General features: G+C 51.3%; 1 protein-coding gene across 4 annotated transcripts in view; it reads left to right on the top strand.

The window, feature by feature from the left end:
* The first annotated feature begins 3,374 nt into the window (after positions 1–3,374).
* TRPM1 (transient receptor potential cation channel subfamily M member 1) overlaps positions 3,375–17,042 on the top strand; it is a 166,453-nt gene continuing 152,785 nt past the window's right edge. For all 4 annotated transcript variants that reach the window (XM_035303616.3, XM_035303617.3, XM_035303618.3 and 1 more), the window contains exon 1: positions 3,375–3,589. In XM_035303616.3, the coding sequence (XP_035159507.2) occupies positions 3,536–3,589 (54 nt within the window). In that variant the 5' untranslated portion in view covers positions 3,375–3,535. The remainder of the gene's footprint in view (positions 3,590–17,042) is intronic.

A 17,042-nucleotide genomic window follows, 5' to 3' on the forward strand; every position in this document is an offset into this window, starting at 1 on the left:
TCCCTGCATCCCTCTCCCTGCATCTCCTCTCTCTGCATCTCCTCTCTCTGCATGCTCTCTCCCTGCATCCCCTCTTTCAGCATCCCCTTTCCCAGCATCCCCTTTCTGCATCTCTCTCCCTGCATCTCCTCTTCCTGCATGCTCTCTTCCTGCATTTTCTCTCCCTGCATCCTGTCTCTCTGCATGCTTTCTCCCTGCATCCTCTTTCTTCGAATCCCCTCTTTCTGCCTGCTCTCTCCCTGCATCCCCTGTCTTAGCATCCCCTCTCCCTGCATTCCTCTCTTTGCATCTCCTTTTCCTGTATGCTCTCTCCCTGCATCCTCTCTCCCTGCATCCTCTCTCCCTGCATCCCCTCTCCCTTCATGCTCTCTCCCAGCATTCTCTCTTTCTACATTCTCTCTCCCTGAATTTTCTCGTTCTGCGTGCTCTCTCCCTGCATTCCCTCTCCCTGCGTGCTCTCTCCCTGCATTCCCTCTCCCTGCGTGCTCTCTCCCTGCATCCCCTCTCCCTGCATCCCCTCTTCCTGCATTCTCTCTTCCTGCATCCCCTCTCCCTGCATGTTCTCTTTCTGCATCCTCTCTCCTTGAATCCCCTCTCCCTGCATGCTCTCTCTCCGCATCCCCTCTCCCTGCATCCCCTCTCCCTGCATCCCCTCTCCCAGAATCCCCTCTCCCAGCATCCCCTCTCCCTGCATCCCTCTTTCTGCATTTCCTCTCCCTGCATCCTCTCTTCCTAAATCCCCTTTCTGCATTCCCTCTCCCAGCATCTCCTCTCCCTGCATGCTTTCTTCCTGCATCCTCTCTCCGTGCATCTCCTTTCCCTGCATGCTCTCTTCCTGCATTCCCTCTCCCTGCATCCCCGCTTTCTGCATCTTCTCTCCCTCCATCCCCTCTCCAAGCATCTTTTCTTTCTGCATCCCTCTCCCTGCATTTCTCTCCCTGCATGCTCTTTCCCTGCATCCTCTCTCCCTGCATCCTTTCTCCCTGCCTGCTCTCTCCCTGCATCCTCTTTGCCTGCATCCCCTCTCCCTGCATCCCCTCTTTCAGCATCCCCTCTCCCAGTATCCCCTCTCCCTTCATCCCTCTCCCTGCATCCCCTCTCCCTGCATGCTCTTTTTTTGCATCCCCTCTCCCTGCATTCTCTCTATCTGCATCCCCTCTCTCTGCATGCTTTTTTTGTTTCCTCTCTCCCTGATTCCCCTCTCCCTGCGTACTCTCTCCCTGCATCCCCTCTCCCTGCATTTCTCTTTCTGCATCTCCTTTCCCTGCATCCCCTCTCCCAGCATCCCCTCTCCCTGCATCCCTCTCCCTGCATCTTTTCTTTCTGCATGCTCTCTCCCTGCATCATCTCTCCCTGAATCCTTTCTCCCTGCATTTCCTGTCCCAGCATCTCCTCTCCTTGTATGCTCTCTTTCTGAATTCTCTCTTTCTGATTCCCCTCTCCCTGCGTTCTCTCTCCCTGCATCCCCTCTCCCAGCATCTCCTCTCCCTGCAAGCTCTCTCTCTGCATCCTCTCTCCCTGCATCCCCTATCCCTGCGTGCTCTCTCCCTGCATCCCCTCTCCCTGCATCCCTCTCCCTGCATGCTCTCTTTCTCGTGCTCTCTCCCTGCATTTCCTCTCCCTGCATCTCCTCTCCCTGCATCCCCTCTCCCTGAATCTTCTCTCCCTGCGTGCTCTTTCCCTGCATCCCCTCTACCTGCATCCCCTCTCCCAGCCATCTGTGCCTTTTTGCTCTTCCTGGAAAAGGTCAGCCAAGCCTGAGTCAAGACGTTTGTCTGTTGTCACTGTCTGGACATCCTCCCACATCCCTGCCCAGTGGGTTCCTTCACCATCCACCTGCCCTCAATCTTTGTTCAAAAGCCGTCTTCTCAGAGACCTTTTCTCTTTAGAATTGCCACCTCCTCAGCCTGACCTTTCTCTCTGTTGTCTTTCCCTGCCTGGCTCTTACACCCTCTGGCATACTCTATGGTTTATTGCTTTAGCATCTTACTCCCCATGGTAAGGTCAGCTGCAGGAGGGCAGGGACTCTCATCTGCTGTTCCCCAATGTGTCCCAGTACCTGATGTATTCAATATGTGGCCCACAGTACAAACTCTTTTTTTTTTTTTTTTTTTTTTTTTTTTGAGACGGAGTTTTCCTCTTGTTGCCCAGGCTGGAGTGCAATGGCACGATCTCGGCTCACTGCAACCTCTGCCTCCTGGGTTCAGGCCATTCTCCTGCCTCAGCCTTCTGAGTAGCTGGGATTACAGGCATGTGCCACCATGCCCAGCTAATTTTTTTTTTTTTTTGCATTTTTGTATTTTTAGTAGAGATGGGGTTTCACCATGTTGACCAGGATGGTCTCGATCTCTTGACCTCGTGATCCACCCTCCTTGGCCTCCCAAAGTGCTGGGATTACAGGCGTGAGCCACCGCGCCCTGCACAGTACAAACTCAATATATATCAGTTGAATTCATTTCAGGGGTTCTGAGAGAGGAGGAAAGAGAAGGCCAGCCCCACCCCATAAGAGATGTGTTGGTCATAAGCCAGACCTGCAAGAGGGAGAGGTTGTGGCTCCACCTTCCAGCCTTCCTCAGCCAACAGGCCTCCCAGAGGAGGTGGTGGGTGCTGGCCCCACCGCTATGAGGGTTCCACAGCTTTCTATTATTTTATTTTCAGCTTGTCGGTCCTTAAACAAAATCTGTCTATGAAGACAGGAATACATGGCCCGTCTTCTCTGAGCTCCAGTCTGTGCCCTCGCACATGGGAGGTGGCACACATGTGCCTGTTGGAGACAGGAGGGTTGGCAGCAATGAGGCACGCTTCAGGCCAGGCTGGGGCTGCAAAGACCCATGACCCCACCTTCCTTTAAGAAGGGCAAGACAGGCACCCCTGAAATTGGAAATGACACAGACAGCCCCACACATGAAACAGGCAGGCCACTGGCCACAGGCTCTTCAGAAGAAGGTTCGCTGTGTCACTGCTGGAATAACCTGGAGAAAATGGACTCTGGCAGCTAGAAGAGAGCTGAGACCCACCGCCCGGGCCTGGATGCGAATTCTGCTCTGAGACTCAGGCGGTCAGCCAGGTGGGCTCCGGGCCTCTGGGATCTGGACACCATCCTCCAAGGGGCCTCAGATGGCAGCAGCGGGGGCTGTGTGACCTGGAAACGTGCCTTTCTGGATGCCCAAATCCTTCCCATGTGCAGCCGCCGCCCTTTGCAGCCACCACTTTCTCAAAGTAGATTTACTTTCAATCGCCATTTGCTAAATCTCTTCCCGCTAAACCTTTTAGGGATGGAGGGATTAAGCCTGATTACAGATGTTGGGGGTGGTGGCAGGGGTGAGGCAGGAGGGGCCACCAAAAGCCAACACATGTTCCTCCTGGGCCGACCCAGCCTGCGGCCAGCCTCGCCCCAGGATCTGGGTCCCCTTGCCCAGTGCGGTGGGGCTGCTTGGAGGGTGTGGCTTCGCTCCTGTCCACCCAGAGAGGGCAGCCCCGTGCCACTCTCCTGGCCACCAGAGCAAGGTAGCAGGCAGCTCATGGGCTCCGAGAGATGAGCTCCTTCAAAAGGGGCTCGCTCAAGAGCTCCACATCGGGGTCCCAGAAGGTGAGTGAGCTTTGCTGGCGGTCTGCGGGCAGCTGGGCAGAAGGGCAGAGGGACGCTGGTCTCCAACTCTGTCATCTCAGAGTGCTGGGCCAGCGGACCCTGTCCTCCCAAATTGTGCTGGGTGGGCATGGGGCATGGGGTGTTCAGAGCTCTGATGTCAGGGCCTCTTCTCAGAAGGTGGCCCTACGTTTCCTGCCACTGTATGGTCTTGGTTGCTCCCACCTTTGAGTGGTCGTGGCACCCCTGGGAGGCGTCTGGGCAGCACAGTTCTTGTCAGTATCTGGAGTCAGCCATTGCGCATCTCTTGCTTTCCCTGAGAGGGTGGTGCCCCTTAGCTCTCTCTGCTGAACTCAAGATCACCCATTGTTCTGCATCAGATGCTTGTGTGGGCTCCAGGGGAGACAGGGATGACTCAGGCATGGGTCTCACCCTCAGGGAACGGGGTCCCGCAGAGGAAAGGTGACAGCAGCATCCAACAGGAGGGAGGGCCAGAGCCAGAGGGGCCCTAAGTGAGAACCTGGGAGGGCAAAAGGTTCCCAGGACTCTGCCAGCTGCAGAAAACCGCCTCTCCCAGGAACCCCAGACAGGACTTCGCTCGGCACATGCTGATTTGAATCTTAGGTGTGCTTCTTTTAGGTGACTCTAAACCAGCCTGGGAACTGTGGCCCAAGGCACCCAGGGCTGCCTTAAAGGACAATTTCAGCCCTGAGGGACTGGGCAGGCCACAGGCTCACCCTAACTCCCTGACTGCCCCTAGCATGGAGTGGGGGGCCCACCTGGACCACACTGGAGGTCTCTGGACACACCTTGCAAGCCCTGAGGGCTCAGTGGAGATCTCTGCTTCCTTCAGGGCACTGTCCATGGTACACAGAAGGGCAGGGGGGTTGGGGAGGCAGCAGCGGGTACGGGTAGGGGTATGGGGCTTGGGTGGGCCAGGGAGTGTGCAGCCCCCCAGCTGGCACTTACTGAGCACCTGCGACACACCCACCAGTGCTTCAGAGCTGGGACAGACCGCTAAAGCAGTGTGAGCCAGGTGACCACACTCAGAGAGGTTATTTATCTGGGCTGAAAACAGAGCCCCAGACAGGAACTGCTTCCCATCCACACTCAGCTCACCAGGCTGCCGTCTCCCCATGCATAAAATGGGGCACAGGCAGATGTCAAACCAGGTGTTTGCAAGTCTCTGACATCCCATGAACCTGAAAATGCAAATGGAAAAAATAAAAGCCTCTTTAAAAAATAACAATAGGCCAGGTGCCGTGGCTCACGCCTGTAATCCCAGCACTTTGGGAGGCCCAGGTGGGCGGATTACGAGGTCAAGAGTTTGAGACCAGCCTGACCAACATGGTGAAACCCTGCCTCTACCAAAAATACAAAAATTAGCTGGGCATAGTGGTGCACGCCTGTAATCCCAGCTACTCAGAAGGCTGAGGCAGGAGCTTGAACCTGGGAGGCAGAGGTTGCAGTGAACCAAGACCATGCCACTACACTCCAGCCTGGGCAACAGAGTGAGACTCCATCTCAAAAAAAACCCACAAAAATCAAAAACAAAAATAAAGAGTTAAAACTTGCCTTTATTGCAAAGTAGGAAAGATGCATCCATGGGGCTCAGTCGGGGGGTAGGCACATATATCTGCTTTTGTGCGCATGTGTGAGTCAGCATTTTTTTTTTTTTTGAGGCAGACTTTCGCTCTAGTTACCCAGGCTGGAGTGCAATGGCGCGATCTCGGCTCACCGCAACCTCCGCCTCCTGGGTTTAGGCAATTCTCCTGCCTCAACCTCCTGAGTAGCTGGGATTACAGGCACGTGCCACCATGCCCAGCTAATTTTTTGTATTTTAGTAGAGACGGGGTTTCACCATGTTGACCAGGATGGTCTCGATCTCTTGACCTCGTGATCCACCCGCCTTGGCCTCCCAAAGTGCTGGGATTACAGGCGTGAGCCACCGCGCCCGGCCCCATCAGCATTTTTAATTGTTCTTTAGGTTCCGGGGTACACTTGCAGATTATGCAGGGTTGTTGCATAGGTACATACGTGGCAGGGTGGTTTGCTGCCTTCATCCCCCCATCACCTATATCTGGAATTTTCCCCACGCTATCCCTCCCCACCCTTTCCATCTCCCACTGTCCCTCCCCTAGTCCCCTCCAACTGACGGCAGTGTGATGCTCCCCTCCCTGTGTCCACATGTTCTATTTGTTCAACATCAGCCTATGCATGATACCATGTGGTGTTTGCTTTTCTGTTCTTGTGTCAGTTTGCTGAGAATGATGGTTTCCGGATTCATCCATGTCCCTATGAAGGACACGAACTCATCCTTTTTTATGGCTGCATAGTATTCCAGCATTATTTTTAGAGACGGCACACACCAGAGGTCTTGTGTGAGTGAACATTCGCGAATGCACTGCTGCTTTTGGCAGGAACAAGAGACTTGTCATTCGCCAAGCAGTGATGACTCCACGTGACCTCCTCCCCAGCAAAGCTGGCCCACACTGTTCTTGCTGATAAGCTCTGAAAAGGAACAGGGTTTCTGTTGTTCTTGAATTTGATGTCACCTATTCACCTGTGCCCAGCGTACTGCTGTATGTGTGGTGCCCTGAACTTGCAGTGGGTAGGATCTGGGAGCAGGGAGTTCAGCAAAAGGGGAGGCTCCGATTTTGGTCCAGATTGAAAAACAGCACCTCCTTTACACCCACACACTCACAACCATTCCTGCAGGACCTCACACCGTGCATTACTTCAAGCCCAAGGACAAAGACGACCCCGCCACCTGAGGTGATCCCATGCTGTGGTGGTGTCAGAGGCTTTGGAACCAGAGCGACTCCATTCTGAGCGGGGGCTGGAAAATGAGGCTGGGGCTTGCTGGGCTGCATCCTCAGACAGTCAGGCCTTCCTCACCTCTGGACATTACGGTGAAGGGAACAAATGAATCATGTTTACTAAACAGACCCAGACTTGGGAGTGCCCAGAAGTCCCAATGTCTGGAAAACAAAGGCATTTCTAAGTTTGCTTTAAGGGTCATAATATTGATTCTGGCAAAATATAGTAATTAAGAAAATTAATCCTTTACACAAACCCCTGTAGCCTAGCACATTTCCCCATATGTATGAGGATCGCACCTCGGGTGGGTGAGCGCCTCCTCTTGCTTCGGGCGTGCCCTACTCTGCCTATAAAGCAGCTGTGCCTTCACCACTCCACTCTCTTAATAACCTTGCTTTTACTTTGCACTGCAAACTCGCCCTGAATTCTTTCTTGCACGAGATCTAAGCACCCTCTCTTGGGATCTGGACCCCTGCCCTGTAAGAGTTTGGTGCATGTCAAACTCCTACAAAAACTTGTAAGCATTGAGAGTCTTGATGGCACAGTTTGCCCTAAGACCTATTTATAAAAGCCCTCACTTGAGAAGTAAAATTATGGGCACAGTGGCTCATGCCTGTAATCCAAGCACTTTGGGAGGCAGAGGCAGGTGGATCACCTGGGGTCAAGAGTTCAAGACCAGCCTGATCAACATAGAGAAACACCATCTCTACCAGAAATACAAAATTAGCTGGGTATGGTGGCACTTGCCTGTAATCCCAGCTACTGGGTAGGCTGAGGCAGGAGAATCACTTGAACCTGGGCGGCAGAGGTTGCAGTGAGCTGAGATTGTGCCACTGCACTCCAGCCTGGGCAACAAGAGAGAAACTCCATCTGAAAAAAAAAACAAAAAAAGAACAAAACAGGCCGGGTGTGGTGGCTCACGCCTGTAATCCAAGCACTTTGGAGGCCAAGACGGGCGGATCACCTGAGGTTGGGAGTTCAAGACCAGCCTGACCAACATGGTGAAACCTCGTCTTGAAAAAAAAGTAAAATTATGATGGCAGAATGAAAGACAATAGCTATAGCTTTAAGGAAGGCATTCTTGAAGGAAGTGCTAGGAAGCAGCCGTGAAACCTCACAGGCACACTGTGGACTGTTTTCATCCTGTCTTCTTGCATTCTTGGCCCTCCACGGACTCAGTAGCTCGGTGCTGGTACCCGGTTTCCTGACCGAAAGCAGCACCCCTCTGCCCCATATGTGCTGCGACACACCAGCTGCCCTGTGGGAAACACGAACACAAACCACAGCATGCACAAGTCTTCCAGGGTCATCTCTCCTGGCCTTCTATGTACAAGGCCGATCTGATCCTTTGTCCTTGGCTGGTCAGCTCTTCCCAGCTCTGAAGCTCTTCCTTTGGTCTTAGACCAACAGGGATGCACAGCATGGACTCCTGAGGCAGTGAGCAAATCCCTGGGGACCCTGGGACTCTCCAGTGCCATCCCTCAGCAGCCTGCTGTTGGGAGGACCCACTGGCAAAAACAGTTCATCTTCCAGGAACGGCCTCCAAATATTTATGCAACAGACAAAAAATGTGATTCTGCCTGGCATTTTTTTTTTTTTTTTTTTTTTTTTGAGACGGAGTCTCACTCTGTCACCCAGGCTGGAGTGCAGTGGCACAATCTCAGCTCACTGCAACCTTCACCTCCTGGGTTCAAGTGATTCTTCTGCCTCAGCCTCCAGAGTAGCTGGGACTACAGGCGCCTTCCGCCATGCCCGACTAATTTTTGCGTTTTTTTAGGGGCGGGGTTTCACCATGTTGGTCAGGCCGGTCTTGAACTCCTGACCTCAGGTGATCCACCCGCCTTGGCCTCTCAAAGTTCTGGGATTACAAGTGTGAGCTATCCAGCCAGGCCACATCTGGCACTTTCATCCCTGTCTACATTTTTGTTGTTGTTGCTAAAAGACACAGATAAGGTCAAGAGTCGAAGTTCAAGATCCTAGATACGATAAGTAATAGTTCAGCCCCGCCATTGTGTCCATCTGCCTTAGACAAATTCTAGTACACGTGTACAAGGAAATGTGCAGAATGCTCACGTTTGCATTGCATGCTATAGAAAACCAGGAACGACAAATAGTTCCTTCAGAAGGGCATGGATAAGCTTTTGTTTATTCACACAGTGGAATACTACACCGCGCTCAAAACAGATGAACCAGGCCACATGTACCAACACGGATAAACTTCAGAACATACTGCTGAATTACAAAATAAGACCCTGGCCAGGCATCTTGGCTCGTGCTTGTAATCCCAGCAGTTTGGGAGGCCAAAATGGGCAGACTGCTTGAGTCCATGAGTTTGAGACCAGCCTGGACAACATGGTGAAGCCCCATCTCTATGAAAAATACAAAAACTTAGCCAGGCGTGGTGTGCCTGTGGTCCCAGCTACTTGGGAGGCTGAGGTAGGATGGCCACTTGAACCCAAGGAGGTCAAGGCTGCAGTGAGCTGCACTCTAGCCTGGGCAACAGAGTGAGATCCTATCTCAAAAAAAAAAAAAAAAAATGAAAGCACACTATTTACAGAAAAATCTAAAACACACAAGAGAAATCCAAAATACATATATCTCTTCAAAGTGGAGGGGGTTAGTTGTATCTGTAAATGTTGACAGAAATAGTCAAACTGTGAAACATCTAAGGAGGTTTATTCTGAGCCCACTATGAGTGATCACGGCCCAAGGCACACTCTCAAAAGCCCGGAGAACATGTGCCCAAGGCACACTCTCAAAAGCCCGGAGAACATGTGCCCAAGGCACACTCTCAAAAGCCCGGAGAACATGTGCCCAAGGCACACTCTCAAAAGCCCGGAGAACATGTGCCCAAGGCACACTCTCAAAAGCCCGGAGAACATGTGCCCAAGGCAGCGGGCCAGAGCTTGGTTCCATACATTACAGGGAGACGTACGAGACCAGTCAAAACTTGTTGTTTGGTGAGGTATACACTGGTTCTGTCTGGAAATGGGGACACCTTGTGGGGAGGGTGGCTTTCGGGTCATAGGTAGATAGGAAGGTTTTCTGGTTGGTTGAAAAGAGTTATTATCAAAAACCTGGAAGCAATGGAAAGAAGTGTCTGGGTTAAGGGTTGTGAAGTTCAGGGTTCTGATTACCTAGACGAAGTCTCAGAGGCCGCCCTTAGAGACAATAGATGGCAAGTGTTTCCCATTCAGGTCTTTAACAGGTGCCAGACCCTCGGCTAATCTCCTCGGGACTGGGAGGGCCTGGAAGGGGAAAGCCTATTATGTTAATAGAGACTCTCTACAGCTGCAGAAAAGGGCCATTTCAAAAATGTGGCAAAGGAAGAGTGAGGAAAGGATTTAGGATTGATAGTGCGTTTATACAATGGCTTATTAGAATAGCAACACCTGGTATCCCGAGGTGAAAGCAGCAGCCACACCCAGGAAGGAGAGAAGCTGTTTGGTGGATCGGGTTGGGGTTTGGGAAATTAACTGGATACGGTCGGCAGGAGAGCGCGTGTATGCTGGTGTAACAGATGGGGAAGAAATTTGGGCTTCAGAAGGGGATACACGATACCCCTTTGAGTATAGATGCTGCAGAAGCAGGAGGGTGAATTAAAAGGCCATGTTGCCGTAGAGGGTGATAAAGCCTGTGTGGGATGGGGTACGGGGCTGGGAGGGTAAGGGTGGTTAGGCTTTAAGGGGATGATGAGGGATGAGTGACTTGTAGCAACGGATGGGAAGGCGGTGTTTCACACCCTAGGGTTAAGGTTGGGGAACATAAGGGGAGCTATTGAGGGAGGTAAGAGTTTGGGGAGGAGGGTGGCAATGAGGCGTGGCTGTAGCCCAGGAATTGTCAAGGAGGCAGACAATTTCGCTAGGTTATCCCCGCCTAACAGGGGAACCGGACACGTGGGGATGATTAGGAAAGAACGTGGAAGGCAGTGCTGGCCTGATTGACACCAGACGTGGGGAGTTGTGAGAGGCCCAGAGGCCTTGCCGTCAATTCCCACCACAGTTATGGAGGCCAAAGAGACAGATCCGCGAAAAGAGGGCAGCGTGGGGTGCATGGCCTCCGAGGTGATTAAGAAGGGGATGGACTTATCCTCCACATAAGAGTTACCCGAAGTTTGGCGTCCGTGATGGTCCAGGGTGCTTCTGAGATGCTCGGGCAGCGTTCGTCTTTAGCCACCAAACTGAGGATTGGAGCTTCAGGAGCTCTGGGAGCAGCCAGGTGAGTCACACAGTCAACTTTCTGTGGGGGCCCCCCGCACAGACGGGGCAGGGCTTGGGAGGAATCCCGGGCGGCGGGCGTTTCTTGGCCCAATGGCCAGGTTTCTGACACCTGAGGCAAGGTCCTGGCGGGGTGGCTGGACGCGCCACAGTCTGGGCACTTTGAAGTGTTTGTGACTCGGTCGGTGGTGTGGCTGGTTTTTGTCTTATGGAAGAGGCAGCATGTTTAGTTTTGAGGTGCGCGGCCGCCAGGCAGATTTTTCCCTAATATTGAACACCTTGAAGATGAGCTTGCTTCATTCCTGTTGTGGGGTTTGAGGACCAGATTTTAATTTCTGTATCTTTTTGTGATATTGGGGTTGATTGGGTGATGAAATGCATATTAAGCGTTTTTTAGGGGTGAGAGTGGAAGTAACGATGACACTGTATTATTCCAGGCGAGATTATAGGACTGGGTTACGTACTGGAGGATTTGATGAAAAGGAGCCTGGCCGGGCACGGTGGCTCATGCCTGTAATCTCAGCACTTTGGGAGGCCGAGGCGGGTGGATCACGAGGTCGAGAGATCGAGACCATCCTGGTCAATATGGTGAAACCCCATCTCTACTAAATACAAAACATTAGCTGGGCATGGTGGTGTGCGCCTGTAATCCCAGCACTTTGGGAGGCCGAGGCGGGTGGATCACGAGGTCGAGAGATCGAGACCATCCTGGTAAACATGGTGAAACCCTGTCTCTACTGAAAATACAAAAAATTAGCTGGGCATGGTGGTGCGTGCCTGTAATCCCAGCTACTCAGGAGGCTGAGGCAGGAGAACTGCCTGAACCCAGGAGGCGGAGGTTGCGGTGAGCCGAGATTGCGCCATTGCACTCCAGCCTGGGCAACAAGAGCGAAACTCCGTCTCAAAAAACAAAAAAAAGAAAAAGAGCCTAACTGGAGGCCAGTTTGGAAAGGTTGGATAAAGGGAAAGGAATGTGTGCTGTAACTATGCCTTTGGCTCCAGCCACCTCTGGAAGGGGGAATTGTTGAGGAGGGGTAGAGGAGGTAGCCACGGGACTCAGCTGTAAGCTGGGCCACGTATATGAGGTGGGGAGGTGACAGGAGGGGCATGAGGAGGTGGGTTGTGGGCAGAGGAAGAGGAGGAAGGCTCTGGGGGCTGGAATTGGGTTTTCCGGATTAGGGTCTGGTTGGGCAGGTGGGGAGGAGAATGGTTGGAAGGGTTGATGGACAAGAAAGATTCTGGTTTACCGGCAGAGGGAGGAGGGGCAGACGGAAGGGAAGAGGAGGAGTAGAGATTAGGGAGGGATTGGTGTGTAAAAATGACTGAACGTAGGGAATTTCAGACCCTTTCTTTACCTGTGTTGCGACAAAAATTTTCTCAATTTTGTAAAATACAGAGGTTGAAAGTGCTATTTTTTTGGCCAATTGGAGCCGTTGTTTAACTTGTATTGTGGCCATGCAGTGTCACAGAAGAAGGGATGTTTGGGTTTTAGGTCAGGAGACAGTTGAAGAGGCTTGAGGTTCTTTAGAACACAGGCCAGCAGAGAGGCGAGAGGGACAGAGGATGGACGATTGCCCAAGGTTCTGGAAAGGCAGCAGAGACAAGGAGAATAGGCATGCAACCCAGCCGCTCAACAGGTGTCCCTAGTTGAGCCTGGGATGAATCTCTTCATTGGTGAGTGGTCAAAGAGAGCGTCCTCTACGTTGACCTGCCACCAGTATCCGCCGTGAGCCTGGTGGGTGAGTGACTAGGGTGAACGTCTCCATGACAGTCCAACCCTTGGGGAAACCTGGGTCCCTGGATCCGTGACCTATGTAGGATTTTTCTGGTCGTGAACCTCATGGAAGAACTTGGTCTACCTGATTTTCCTTGTCTTTGTGGTGGAAAAAGGATGAAACTGAAAGGGGAAGGAAATGGAAAGGAAAAGACGAAAGGATGGGAAAGAAAAGAATAGCCGGCGGTGTGGTCTGTGGGCTGCTCTGAGGACCCCAGGTCGGTGGGTAGATCTCTTCATGGAGGGAGCACAAGAACAGGGACGGGGGTTTGGTCTCCCACCGGAGATCCCCCGTCCCAGGTTTTTGGCACCAAATGTTAAAAACACACGGTTTGAATGAAGAGACCCCCCCCGCCCCGGCCAAACAGGCTTTGTGTGGGCAACATGGCTGTTTATTCACCTGGGTGCAGGTGGGCTAAGGCCGAGAAGGGCGTTAGCAAAGGGCAGTGGGATAGGAGTTGGTTTTACATGTTTGGGGTGGGCAGTGGAAAGTTACAGAGTAAGATCAGTTACAGCGGGGGGGCGGGGTGGGGGGTGGTTGGGGCAAGGAGTGTATATGACTATAGGGTCAGTTACAACGGCGGGTGGGGTAAGAGTAGTTAAGATGGGAGGGGGGGTGAGGAGTAGTCACACTATCATTATAGCTAAAATGGCAGGGTGGGAGAGGGGCTTGTCCCGGGAAGCTCCACTGGGAGATTAGGGACAATGGTGAATGATGGGAGGGATGGGAGACGATCAATGGAGGCAAGCAGGACTTCAGACTTTCAGGCTCCGGGCTTGCATGTGGAGACCTGACGAAAGCACTCGCACCACGCTTGACTCCCGTTGAGGCCGCAGCACCCCCACTTCCCAGAGAATGTTGCTGGAACTGGGAATTCTCATGTACACTCACATAGGCTGTGTCTGGAATCCGCTTGGTTGCAGAATTCCACATGTAAGTTTGCAACCACCCAAGGGGTTCACCTTGCCCGCTGCCTAGACAGGGACTATTCATCAAGACAGGTGAATCACAACAGAGAAAGAAAAATTCAGATTATTACTCAAATCAGTCCCCAGCATTCAGGGAGCAGAGTTTCGTTTTTTTTTTTTTTTTTTTTTTGACAGAGTTTTGTGCTTGTTGCCCAGACTGGAGTGCAGTGCTGCGATCTTTGCGCCCTCCAACTTCCACCTCCCTGGTTCAAGTGATTCTCCTGCCTTGGCCTCCCAAGTAGCTGGGAGTACTGGCATGAGCCATCATGCCTGACTAATTTTGTCTTTTTAGTAGAGATGGGGTTTCACTATGTTGGTCAGGCTGGTCTCAAGCTCCTGACCTCAGGAGTTTGATCCACCCACCTCAGCTTCCCAAAGTGCTGGGATTACAGGTGTGAGCCACCGCGCCTGGGAGTAGAGTTTTTGAGGATAACTTGGTGGGTGGGGGGAAGCCAGTGAGCCAGGAGTGCTGATTGGTCAGGGATGAATCATAGGGAGTCGAAGCTGTCTTCTGGCACTGAGATAGTTCCCAGGTGGGGGCCACAAGATCAGATGAGCCGGTTTATTGATCTGTGTGGTCCCAGCTGATCCATCTAGTGCAGGGTCTGGAAAACATCTCAAGCTCTGATCTTAAGAGCAGTTTACGGAGGGTCAGAATCTTGTGGCCTCCAGCTGCATAACTCCTGAAGCATAATCTCTAATCCTGTGGCTAATGTGAGTCCTACAAAGGCAGCCTAGTCCCCAGGCAAGCAGGAGGTCTGCTTTGGGGAAAGGGCGTTACAGTCTTTGTTTAAACTATAAATTTTAAACCAAATTTCCCCCAAAGTTAGTTCAGCCTACATCCAGGAATAAACAAGGACAGCTTGGAGGTTAGAGGCAAGAGGGAGTCTATTAAGATTTCTTTCACTGCCTCAGTCATAATTTTGCAAAGGCAGTTTCAGATTCAAAGAATTCCTGTCTCGCAGAAGGAGGAGACCCAGAAAACCCCTCGGTTCCCCAGTCCTCATCAAAGGCCTTGAAGGTAACACCCCATGCCACCCTCACCCATCTCCGTATGGCTTCACATCACACAAGGAATAAAACCAAAAATCCGTCTGTGATGAACGGCTCATTGCTGTCTTGCTAAATTTTCAATCCACTGAAGGCCAGTACTGTGAGACATGGGAAAGTTTATATCTTAGAATACATTATAAGGAGTTACAATGTCTCGCTCTATGGTCATTATCCACTATTAGCATAAACATATGCCTCTGTATATATATTATCTAAATCAGCTAAGTCGACTTGCTGGGGAATGTCTGAACAGAACTGAGCAAGCTGCAAACCCTGGTGCATGCCATTCCGTATTTGGAAACCCTCCTGACCTTCTCACTAGCTTCCTCTCCTTCCTTGTCTTCTTTTCCCCTTATCTATTCAGGAAATTTCCAAGTTTTTAACCAATCTGGTCAAGCATAGAATGTGAGGTCCCATTCTGGCCAATGGAAACTGGACACAGCCGCAGAGCAATCCCGTCTGATTATGAAAGTGATAAACGTCCCTGTCTCTTTTGTTCGGGTGTGCTCTCCTGGCAGGACTGCCGGTGAGCTGCACCCTTCCTGAGGGAAGTAAACTAGCCTTGCTGAGTGATCCGTTGTCTCAGTGTGGACTTTTCCTGATGATGTTATTATTATTTGAGACGGAGTTTCACTGTTGTTACCCAGGCTGGAGTGCAATGGCGCCATCTGGGCTCACCGCAACCTCTGCCTCCTGGGTTCAAGCAATTCTGTCTCAGCCTCCCAGATACCTGGGGCTACAGGCATGTGCCACCATGCCCAGCTAATTTTTGTATTTTTAGTAGAGATAGGGTTTCACCATGTTGACCAGGATGGTCTCGATCTCTTGACCTTGTGATCCACCTGCCTCGGCCTCCCAAAGTGCTGGGATTACAGGCTTGAGCCACCGTGTCCGACTGTTCCTGACATTATTATCCCATTTCTAACATGTACTTTCATAGAATGCAATAAAAATGAATTGCCAAAAAATGAAATTTTAACATGACATACAAAATCCAAGCCCTTTTTGTTTTTTAATTATTAAATTCCAGACAGTCACTGATTCCTTCAAACTGCTAAACATAGGTGTGAATGCAGGCGGTCATGTCTGAACCTCTGGGCATGGCCAGTAGCCCACAGCCTGCAGCCGGTGCATGGAGCACACGTTGAGTACTAGGATCCAAGAGACTATACATCCCACTCAATCCTTTCCCCAGTCCTGGGAAGCAGGACTCTGGTCTTCTCTCCAACTGAAAAAGATTCTCGGAGGTGGGAGCCTTATCCAAGGGGCCTTGTGAACCAAAAGCTGTCTGTATTGATTGACTCAGATAGTTGAGACAAGTCTCAAATTGATTGAAACTTATCAGTGTTTCCAATAACATGCCTGTGACACAGACTCAGGAGGTCCTGAGAGCAGGTGCACATTGGTTCAGTCAGGAGAAGCAGGAAATCTTGAAGGGTGGAGTGAGGAGGCTTCCGGATCCTAAGTGAATTCACAGGTTTTCTGACTGGTGATTGGTTAAAAGAGTTCACCTAAAGACCTAGAATCTGGGCAGGCGCAGTGGCTCACACCTGTAATCGAAGCACTTTGGGAGGCAGAGGCATGTGGATCACCTGAGGTCAGGATTTTGAGACCAGCCTGGCCAACATGGTGAAACACTCCCTCTACTAAAAATGCAAAAATTTGGCCGGGCGCGGTAATCCTGTAATCCCAGCACTTTGGGAGGCTGAGGTGGGTGGATCACGAGGTCAAGAGATCGAGACCATCCTGGTCAACATGGTGAAACCCCGTCTCTACTAAAAATACAAAAAATTAGCTGGGCATGGTGGTGCGTGCCTGTAATCCCAGCTACTCAGGAGGCTGAGGCAGGAGAATTGCCTGAACCCGGGAGGTGGAGGTTGTGGTGAGCCGAGATCGCGCCATTGCACTCCAGCCTGGGTAACAAGAGTGAAACTCCATCTCAAAAAAAAAAAAAAGGAAAAATTAGTTGGGTATGGTGGCAGGCGCCTATAGTTCCAGCTACTCTAGTGGCTGAGGCAGGAGAAGTGCTTGAACCTTGGAGGCAGAGGCTGCAGAGAGCCAAGATCACACCACTGCACTCCAGCCTGGGTGGCAAAGTGAGACTCAAAAATAAATTTAAAAAAGACCTGGAATCCATAGGAGGGAGTGTCTGGGTTAAGATAAGAGTTAGGTTCTTATTATGCAGATGAAGCATCTAGTTAGAGAGCTTCAGAGAATAGATTGTAAATGCTTCTTATCAGACTCTTAGTCAATTCTTTCCTGTATTAGGGAAAATACCTGGAAAGGGAAAGAGATTCCCTACAGAATGTGGATTTTCCCCCACAAAAGATAGCTGTAAAGCACCATTTCAAAATGTCAATGAAATACATTTTAGGGTAAAATACTTACCTGTGCCTGCTGGCTGTTCTTTTGTTCGAAAGAATTCAACTAAGGACCTGCCCTAACTGCCTGCCTGACCAGTTTCTTCCTTTCTCCTCTCGAGGTCCCTCTATAGCCTAACACCAAATGCACCTGGGAACACCAGCCCCAGGGCATGCCCAGCTCCAAACCAAAGGGACTACAGAGTCCTCCGATAGACACCCACAATGCACATGAACACACTAAAGGTTCTGATAAGTCCAAC

This window comes from Callithrix jacchus, chromosome 6, assembly GCF_049354715.1.
Source record: "Callithrix jacchus isolate 240 chromosome 6, calJac240_pri, whole genome shotgun sequence".
Taxonomy (NCBI): Eukaryota; Metazoa; Chordata; class Mammalia; order Primates; family Cebidae; genus Callithrix; species Callithrix jacchus.